At 43.7% G+C, this 9,668-nt stretch overlaps 1 protein-coding gene across 2 annotated transcripts in view; it reads right to left on the bottom strand.

The window, feature by feature from the left end:
- plekhg4 (pleckstrin homology domain containing, family G (with RhoGef domain) member 4) overlaps window positions 1-9,668 on the bottom strand; it is a 73,735-nt gene that overhangs the window by 41,851 nt on the left and 22,216 nt on the right. The window contains exons 3-4 of one of the 2 annotated variants that reach the window (XM_061875887.1): window positions 3,551-8,543; window positions 1,446-1,685 (exon numbers count right to left, since the gene is read on the bottom strand). In XM_061875887.1, coding sequence (XP_061731871.1) covers window positions 1,446-1,685; window positions 3,551-8,543 — 5,233 coding nt within the window. The remainder of the gene's footprint in view (window positions 1-1,445; window positions 1,686-3,550; window positions 8,544-9,668) is intronic. The other variant, XM_061875895.1, reaches the window with a different exon arrangement.

The following is a 9,668-nucleotide window of genomic DNA, read 5'->3' as shown; positions in this document are numbered from 1 at the left end:
GGGTTCTGTCCGATGACCATGGATGAAGTACTGGCTGTCCAGAGTCGAGACCCAGGATGGACCGCTCGTCGGGACCCAGGATGGACCGCTCGCCTGTATCGATTGGGGACATCTCTACGCTACTGATCCGCCTCCGCTTGAGATGGTCTCCTGTGGACGGGACTCTCGCTGCTGTCTTGGATCCGCTTTGAACTGAACTCTCGCGGCTGTGTTGGAGCCACTATGGATTGAACTTTCACAGTATCATGTTAGACCCGCTCGACATCCATTGCTTTCGGTCCCCTAGAGGGGGAGGGGGGTTGCCCACATCTGAGGTCCTCTCCAAGGTTTCTCATAGTCAGCATTGTCACTGGCGTCCCACTGGATGTGAATTCTCCCTGCCCACTGGGTGTGAGTTTTCCTTGCCCTTTTGTGGGTTCTTCCGAGGATGTTGTAGTCGTAATGATTTGTGCAGTCCTTTGAGACATTTGTGATTTGGGGCTATATAAATAAACATTGATTGATTGATTGATTTTTTTTTATTGGATTTTGCTGTGGGCAGAGGACTCGTGAGCAGTGCGCAATTGCACAGGCGCGCACCTTAGAGGGAACGTTGGGCCCCAGGCCTCTCTGTAGTGGAAAATTTGGGCCCAAAGGTCAAAAAGGTTAGGAAACTGTGAGCTTTATTACTTCCATCCATTTTCTACCGCTTATTCCCTTTGGGGTCGCGGGGGGCGCTGGTGTCTATCTCAGCTACAATCGGGCTGAAAGCGGGGTATTACTTACAAGTAAAATATCTTTCAACAAGATATGGACTGGAAGAGTACGTAATATTCATGATAAGAAAATTGGTGTAACAGTAAGTGCAGAGTCAGAAAAAAACAATATTTACTCTGCACTTGCATCAACTTTACATGTCAAATATAAATAAAGCAAATAGATATTTTCGGCAGCCTCTATTTGCGTTTTCTCCCCGTGGGATTGCACCTAAATTAAAAAGATATTTTATTCCATATCCATCCTACACTTTTTAATAAAGTACTTTATTCAGACTTTTGCTTTGAGCGAGACAGTACTTGTCTACCACTTCACTCCAATATTATTTTACTGTATATATATATGTTTTTAAGTGTTAATTCTTACCATATACACAAATTAACACCTTTTGTGTCCGGCCAATTTCTATGGTGTATCGTAGAATCAGTGCTCTATTGATTATGGTGGTCTTAACTCAGAGTCAACATACTCCGGATTGGTTGAACTAATTCAAATCAGCTGTTTTGGAACCCAAGTTTCCACGCCTATAGTAAATCAACTTGGACATCGGGTTTAGACTCAGATTGTGTTGAACCTCCTACCAGGAATACCCCCCTGGACTGAAGACAGAAGATAAACTAAGACAATTCAGGCGAGATAAATCAACCTTGATCAAGAGTTGGTTCCACAATAAAAACTGGTGTTCTTACCAGGCAAACAAACAACTCCAGACTTTAACAGCAACCTGCTGAAGCCAGACTGGAAGGATCTACACGAATAGGATGAACTCTCAGAGAACCCAACCAGGCTGGAGGATCCAGAGGAGTGGGAGGACTCTGAGGTCTGGCTGACTTTGATGTGGGATGTGGGAACAGCTGACTCGTCCGGTACCGACAAGTCGGATGTTTCTTGAGGTTTTGCTGGACTGGAATGAGTCGACAGAAAACCTGCTGAAAGACAACATGTTCTTAGTAAAGTCCTGTCACTGCATTTCATCACACTAGATCAGGGGTGTCCATAGTACGGCCCGGGGTCATTTGTGGCCCGCAGACCAAGTTTTGTTGGCCAGCAGCCTATAGTTGGTAAAAAAAAACAACAGTGAAAATGTCATGAAAAAGAGCAAAAAAATTCGGAATGTAATGAGGAAAAAACTGACATTTTCAAACTAATAATTAATAATAATATACTTAACTCAACTATAATAGTTTTGAAACCTTTGAAGGGCAGACAAATGATTATAGGTTTCTCAGCTGTGGTTTGTATAAACCGCAGCAGAACTCAGTTGTAATTCACTTTTCCACCACTTGTGACAGTAAAGACAATCTCAAACAAACAGAAGAAGTCTGGACCTAAAGTCATAGAGAAGTTTCTTAAGGGCCAAAACTAGGACTAAAGCGGCAAAGCTCAATTTTCTTTATCACTTAAATTTGATTAACCGCTTAGTTAAGAAACATGTGTTTGTTTGTTTTTTTTAAATATCAAAATGGCCCCTGCCTATTTTGACTTTTAAGTATGCAGACCGTGGTGGAAAAAGTTCAGATGCCCCTGATCTAAAATATTAGAAGCTTTCAAATATAATAAAATAAAATAAATGTATAAACAAAGTTTAGTTAATTAATTAAATAGATGGATTCCACTGACTTGTCCAGGTTGTACCCCGCATTCTGCCCGAATGCAGCAGAGATAAGCTCCAGCACACCCCGCAACCTCAAAAGGGACAAGCAGTAGAAAATGGATGAATGGATGGATTCTACTGACTTACAAATTAATTAATAAAAAAATAAAAAATAATAAAAACATTAATATTTCTCTACAGGCAGAATTTTTGACACATTATCCATCCATCCATCCATTTTCTACCGCTTATTCCCTTTTGGGGTCGCTGCCGCACTAGTCACAAGGTTATGCAGTTACACAATTTTAATACTATCATTCTATTTTACAGGGGGAAAAAACAATTGCAAAAATGTATGAAAAAAATTTAAATAACGGAACGTAACAAGAAAAAGCTAAAAAAATAACTAATAATATACTTAATCCCCCACCCCCGCAACCTCAAAAGGGACAAGCGGTAGAAAATGGATGGATGGATGGATTCTACTGACATACAAATAACAATAATAAAACATTAATATTTCTGTACAGGCAGATTTTCTGACACACTAGTTAGTCACTAGGTTATGCAGTTACACAATTGTTTCATTCTATTTTACAGCAGAAAAAAACAATTGAAAAAATGTATGAAAAAAATACACATAACAGAACGTAATAAGAAAAAGCTAAAAAAAAAATGTAAATAATAATTCATAATAATATACTTAATTATACCCCCTGCAATCCCAAAAGGGACAAGCGGTAGAGAATAAATGGATAGATGGATGAATTCTACTGACTTACAAATTAATTACTTAAAAAAATAACAATAATAAAAGCATTAATATTTCTGTACAGGCAGAATTTTTGACACACTAATCACAAGGTTATGCAGTTACACAATTGTTTCGTTCTAATTTACAGAGGGAAAAAACTATTGTAAAAATGTATGAAAAAAAATCCAAATAACAGAACGCAATAAGAAAAAGCTAAAAAAATATAACTCATAATTCATAATAATATACTTAGTCACCTATAACAGAATGCAGGCACAAAGTTGTGTCTTTAAATATAGATATCCGTATTTAGCATGTTTTCTATTTTTTTATTTTGTATAAAAATATAAATACTTTTAGTATGTGGCCCTTGGTGGAAAAAGTTTGGACACCGCCGCTCTAGATAGATAATAAATAGATAGATAATAAAGTAGATATTACTGTACCATTAATGCCCTCCACCACCTCTTCTCGGTGTTGCTGAGGTTGGGGAGATACTGGTGCTGTCGTCATGGAAACCGTCTGGGACGTGCTCAAGTTTGACACTAAAGTCGCATCTTCCGAATAAGAGTCCTCACTCTGTGTGTGTTTGGGGAGCCCTTCACAACAAGAGCGCTGAGGCTTTTCAGTGTAAGAGTCTCCAGTGGCCACGCCTTCCGCGATGGGCGAAGAACGGATTTCAGAATAAGAGCCGTCAACATTTGTGTGTTCGGCACAGCTGTCGGAGTCCTCGTTGTGGGGGGGTTCTGGAAGCTTTTCAGAATAAGAGCCCCCCGTGATTATGTGCTCTGTTGGCTTTTCACAATAAGAGTGCTTAGGGTACATGTGTGGTATATTCTTTTCTGAATAAGAATGTTCAGTGTGCGTGGGTTCAGTAATGTTTTCCTTAGCGTGTGTTTGCTCCGTCTTTTCACAACAAGAGTCCTTAGCGGGTATGTGTTCTGTGAGCTTTTCAGAATAAGAGTCCTTAGCGGGTACGGGCTGTCCAGTTATGTGTTCATCAAGTGTTTCCTCAGGTGAGAACATTGATCCACTCGCTGTCCGCGCCTCATCTTGTTCTCCTCCTTTGACTTCCTGCTTTCCTTCTTGATTGTGCTGCACTATTATGAGCTCAACTTCCTCTTCCAGCTCCACCATTACTGCTCCATCTCCATCTTGTCTCTCCTCTCTTTCTGGGACCTTCTCCTCCTCCTTCCCGGCAGCCACGAAACATTCTTCTCGCTCTTCTTTACCAGCATCAACTGACATTTGAGCTTCCGCCTCTCTGCCCTCGCCACGCCTTTCAGTTGGCGCGTCCGTGTTTGGATGGCGATTAGGGGTCGCATCCTGTGATTGACAGCTGGAGGCTTGAACCCCCGGCAGGGAGGATGAGTGCGTGTGATCACTTGCAGCAATGCACTTGTTTGTGTCAGCAGTGTGTTTATGTCCACTTTTAGCAGCGTGTGTGTGATCACCAGAAGAATAGTGTGTATTTATGCAAGTGTGATCACTTGGAGGAGAAGCTGCGTTTGTGCGATCAGTGGTAGGAGTGTGTGTGTTTGTGTGACCACCTGTAGAATAGTGTGCATTTGTGTGATCGCCCATAGCAGTGTTTGTGTAAGTGTGCTCACTTGTAAGAGAAGGTGTGTTTGTGTGATCACTTGCAGTAATGTGTTTGTTTGTGTCAGCAATGTGTGTACGTCCACTTGTAGCAGTGTGTGTGTTTGTGTGATCACTTGCAGCAATGTGTTTGTTTGCGTCAGCAATGCGTGTCCGTCCACTTGTAGCAGTGTGTGTGTTTGTGTGATCACTTATAGGAGAAAGTGTGTTTGTGTGATCATTTGTATTCATGTGTGTGTTTGTGTCAGCAATTTGTGTACATCCACTTGTAGCAGTGTTTGTGTAAGTGTGATCACTTGTAGCAGTGTGTGTGTTTGCGTGATCACTTGCAGCAACGTGTTTGTTTGTGTCCGCAGTGTGTGAACGTCCACTTGTCGCAGTGTGTGTGTTTGTGTGATCATTTGTATTAATGTGTGTGTTTGTGTCAGCAATGTGTGTACGTCCACTTGTAGCAGTGTGTGTGTTTGTGTGATCACTTGCAGCAATGTGTTTGTTTGCGTCAGCAATGCGTGTCCGTCCACTTGTCGCAGTGTGTGTGTAGGTGGGATCACTTATAGGAGAAAGTGTGTTTGTGTGATCATTTGTATTCATGTGTGTGTTTGTGTCAGCAATTTGTGTACATCCACTTGTAGCAGTGTTTGTGTAAGTGTGATCACTTGTAGCAGTGTGTGTGTTTGCGTGATCACTTGCAGCAACGTGTTTGTTTGTGTCCGCAGTGTGTGAACGTCCACTTGTCGCGGTGTGTGTGTTTGTGTGATCATTTGTATTGTGTGTGTTTGTGTCAGCAATGTGTGTACGTCCACTTGTAGCAGTGTGTGTGTTTGTGTGATCACTTGCAGCAATGTGTTTGTTTGCGTCAGCAATGTGTGTCCGTCCACTTGTCGCAGTGTGTGTGTAGGTGTGATCACTTATAGGAGAAAGTGTGTTTGTGTGATCATTTGTATTCATGTGTGTGTTTGTGTCAGCAATTTGTGTACATCCACTTGTAGCAGTGTTTGTGTTTGCGTGATCACTTGCAGCAACGTGTTTGTTTGTGTCCGCAGTGTGTGAACGTCCACTTGTCGCAGTGTGTGTGTTTGTGTGATCATTTGTATTAATGTGTGTGTTTGTGTCAGCAATGTGTGTACGTCCACTTGTAGCACTGTGTGTTTTTGCGTGATCACTTGCAGCAATGTGTTTGTTTGTGTCCGCTGTGTGTGTGTTTGTGTGATCACTTGCAGCAATGTGTTTGTTTGTGTCAGCAGTGTGTATACGTCCACTTGTAGCAGTGTGTGTGTTTGTGTGAGCACTCGTAACAATGTGTTTGTTTGTGTCAGCAGTGTGTGTATGTCCACTTGTCGCAGTGTGCGTGTAAGTGTGATCACTTATAGGAGAAGGTGTATTTGTGCGATCATTTGTATTAAGGTGTGTGTTTGTGTCAGCAATGTGTGTGCGTCCACATGTAGCAGTGTTTGCGTGATCACTTGTAGCAATGTTTTTGTTTGTGTCCGCAATGTGTGTGTTTGTGTGATCATTTGTATTAATGTGTGTGTTTGTGTCAGCAGTGTGTGTACGTCCACTTGTAGCAGTGTGTGTATTTGTGTGATCACTTGTACCAATACCTTTGTGTGTGTCAGCAGTGTGTGTACGTCCACTTGTAGCAGTGTTTGTGTAAGTTTGGTCACTTGTAGCAGTGTGTGTGTTTGCGTGATCATTTGTAGAACTGTGTTTGTTTGTGTCCGCAATGTGTGTGTTTGTGTGATCACTTGTACCAATGGGTTTGTTTGTGTCAGCAGTGTGTGTACGTCCACTTGTCGCAGTGTGTGTGTAAGTGTGATCACTTGTAGGAGAAGGTGTGTTTGTGTGATCATTTGTATCAATGTGCGTGTTTGTGTGACCACTGGTGACCACGTGCGTGTCCACAATGTGTGCGTTTGTGTGATCACTTGTAGGAGAATGTGTGTTTTTCTGACTCATTGGAGCCGTGTATGGAGTGTGTTTGTTTCTTGGACCACTTTCAGCAGTGTGTGTGTTTGCTTGATCACTTGTATGTGAATGTGTGTTCGTGTGACCGACAATAGCAGTGTGTGTGAAATCACGTGCAAGAGTGTGTGTGTTTGTGTCGGCAGTGTGTGTGCGATCACTTCTGGCATTGTGTTTGTGTGTGTGATCACTTGCGGCATCGCGTTTGTGTGTGTGATCACTTGTCGGAGAGTGTGTGTCTGTGTCGGTAGTGTGTTTGTGATCAGTTGTGGCATCGTGCTTGTGTGTGTGATCACTTGTCGAACAGTGTGTGGTTGTGTCGGTAGTGTGTTTGTGATCACTTGTGGCGTTACGTTTGTGTGTGTGATCACTTGTCGGAGAGTGTGTGTCTGTGACGGTAGTGTGTTTGTGATCACTTGTGGCGTTACGTTTGTGTGTGTCATCACTTGTCGGAGAGTGTGTGGTTGTGTCGGTAGTGTGTTTGTGATCACTTGTGGTGTTACGTTTGTGTTTGTGATCACTTGTGGTGTTACATTTGTGTGTGTCATCACTTGTCGGAGAGTGTGTGGTTGTGTCGGTAGTGTGTTTGTGATCAGTTGTGGCATCGTGCTTGTGTGTGTGATCACTTGTCGGAGAGTGTGTGGTTGTGTCGGTAGTGTGTTTGTGATCAGTTGTGGCATCGTGCTTGTGTGTGTGATCACTTGTCGGAGAGTGTGTGTCCGTGACGGTAGTGTTTTTGTGATCACTTATGGCGTTGCGTTTGTGTGTGTGATCACTTGTCGAAGACTGTGCGGTTGTGTCGGTAGTGTGTTTGTGATCACTTATGGCGTTACGTTTGTGTGTGTCATCACTTGTCGGAGAGTGTGTGGTTGTGTCGGTAGTGTGTTTGTGATCACTTGTGGCGTTACATTTGTGTGTGTCATCACTTGTCGGAGAGTGTGTGGTTGTGTCGGTAGTGTGTTTGTGATCACTTGTGGCGTTACGTTTGTGTGTGTCATCACTTGTCGGAGAGTGTGTGGTCCTGTCGGTAGTGTATTTGTGATCAGTTGTGGCATCGTGCTTGTGTGTGTGATCACTTGTCGGAGAGTGTGTGGTTGTGTCGGTAGTGTGTTTGTGATCTCTTATGGCGTTGCGTTTGTGTGTGTGATCACTTGTCGGAGAGTGTGTGTCCGTGTTGGTAGTGTGTTTGTGATCTCTTATGGCGTTGCGTTTGTGTGTGTGATCACTTGTCGGAGAGTGTGTGTCCGTGTTGGTAGTGTGTGTACGTGTGCTGCGTCTGGCTTGATGCTGCAGGCTGATTGATTGTGTCAAGGAACCTTTTTGTGGGGAGAAGCGAGGTAGCTGAAGTTCTGTAAGCTCCACATATTCGCCCTCAGACTCCTCCCCCTCACTGGAGGCAGCTGATTGGTCCATTTGTAGCTCGACTCGCTGTCCTGGAGGATCACGCGACCGGTTGCTGAACTCCTCGCCGGCCAGGGCCGGGGCGGCCCGGGGTCGGTGGATGAACTGTGGATGGACTACATCCTCCCAGGGGACCCTGAAGACGTCTCCCTGAGCGGACAGGAGGCAGCGTTCCAGTCTGGGCGTCCCTCGCTGCTCCCTGTCCCTGTTGACGGAGTCCAGCCAGGCCATGCTGAAGACGGACCGCGGGCTTAGCGCCGGCACTTCCTGTCGCACCACATGATGGCCGCCGTCCGACACGCTGCACACCTGCAGCCGGGGGCTGGAGACGGCGGCTTGGGCCGGAGGAGAGAGCTGCAGGTAGAAGTCTCCCGGGCGTAAGAGGTGGCGGTCCAGAGGACTGAGCTGAACCACTATCTTCTCATGGAGGCATAGAGGCCAGCCCTCGTGACGAAACAGCAGGCCACCAAACTGAGACTGAGGGAGGGACAGATTAGAAAAACGTCAAACATGAGACTTTACGACATGATTTGATGCCAGCTGACAATACTTGGTCACATGACTAGAAGAAAGGTGAGGAAACATCAGAAGATGAATGAACACCATCACTGTTCATTAGGGATGTCCGATAATATCGGACTGCCGATATTATCGGTTGATAAATGCTTTAAAACGTGATATCGGAAATTATCTGTATCGGTTTCAAAAAGTTAAAGGCCTACTTCAGTAGTAGTGGGTTTCAACCCACTACTACCGACCACGCAGTCTGATAGTTTATATATCAATGATAGTTTATATATCAATGATGAAATATTAACATTGCAACACATGCCAATACGGCCTTTTTAGTTTACTAAATTACAATTCTAAATTTCCCGCTGCGTTTCTTGTTGAAAACGTCGCGGAATGATAACGCGTGTTTGTGACGTCTCGGGTTGTAGCGGACACATTAGCCCAGCACCAGACACGGCAAAAAGTAGTCTCATTTCATCGCATAATTACACAGTATTTTGGACATCTGTGTTGCTGAATCTTTTGCAATTTGTTCAATTAATAATGGAGACGTCAAAGAAGAATGCTGTTGGTGGAAAGCGGTGGATTGCAGCTGCCTTTAGCACCGAGACACAGCCGGTGTTTCTTTGTTGTGAAGCTTTAACACAGAGCGGTCAAGCTTACATGTTTCTCTACGTCAACCAGCTAGTTTTTGGATGGGAAATTGTGATATTAAGTCGACTCTTACTGGAGACATCAGTGGATTATACCTCTTCCTCCTGCAGCTCAAAAAGGCATCTGTGATCTTGGCTCCTCCATTGGCTTCTCTCTGAGACACTGGTGTTCACTGCAGCCATCCGACTTTCAGGTAGTGTATGTCTTTAGAATCTCACTAAAACACTATTAAAACAATAAGCAGATAAGGGAGATTCCAGAATTATCCTAGTAAATGTGTCTAATTACATCTGAAACGCTACCACTGCCGCCTCCCGGAGCTGTCACTTTTTATTTATTTATTTATTTTTTAGTGCCTCACTCTAACTTTCCTCATCCACGAATCTTTCATTCTCGCTCAAATTAATGGTGAAATTGTCGCCTTCTCGGTCCGAA

Source organism: Nerophis ophidion, linkage group LG02 (genome assembly GCF_033978795.1).
Source record: "Nerophis ophidion isolate RoL-2023_Sa linkage group LG02, RoL_Noph_v1.0, whole genome shotgun sequence".
Lineage (NCBI taxonomy): Eukaryota > Metazoa > Chordata > Actinopteri > Syngnathiformes > Syngnathidae > Nerophis > Nerophis ophidion.
Note: the sequence above shows the minus strand (reverse complement) of the source record. Positions and strands in the feature narration are given on the sequence as shown.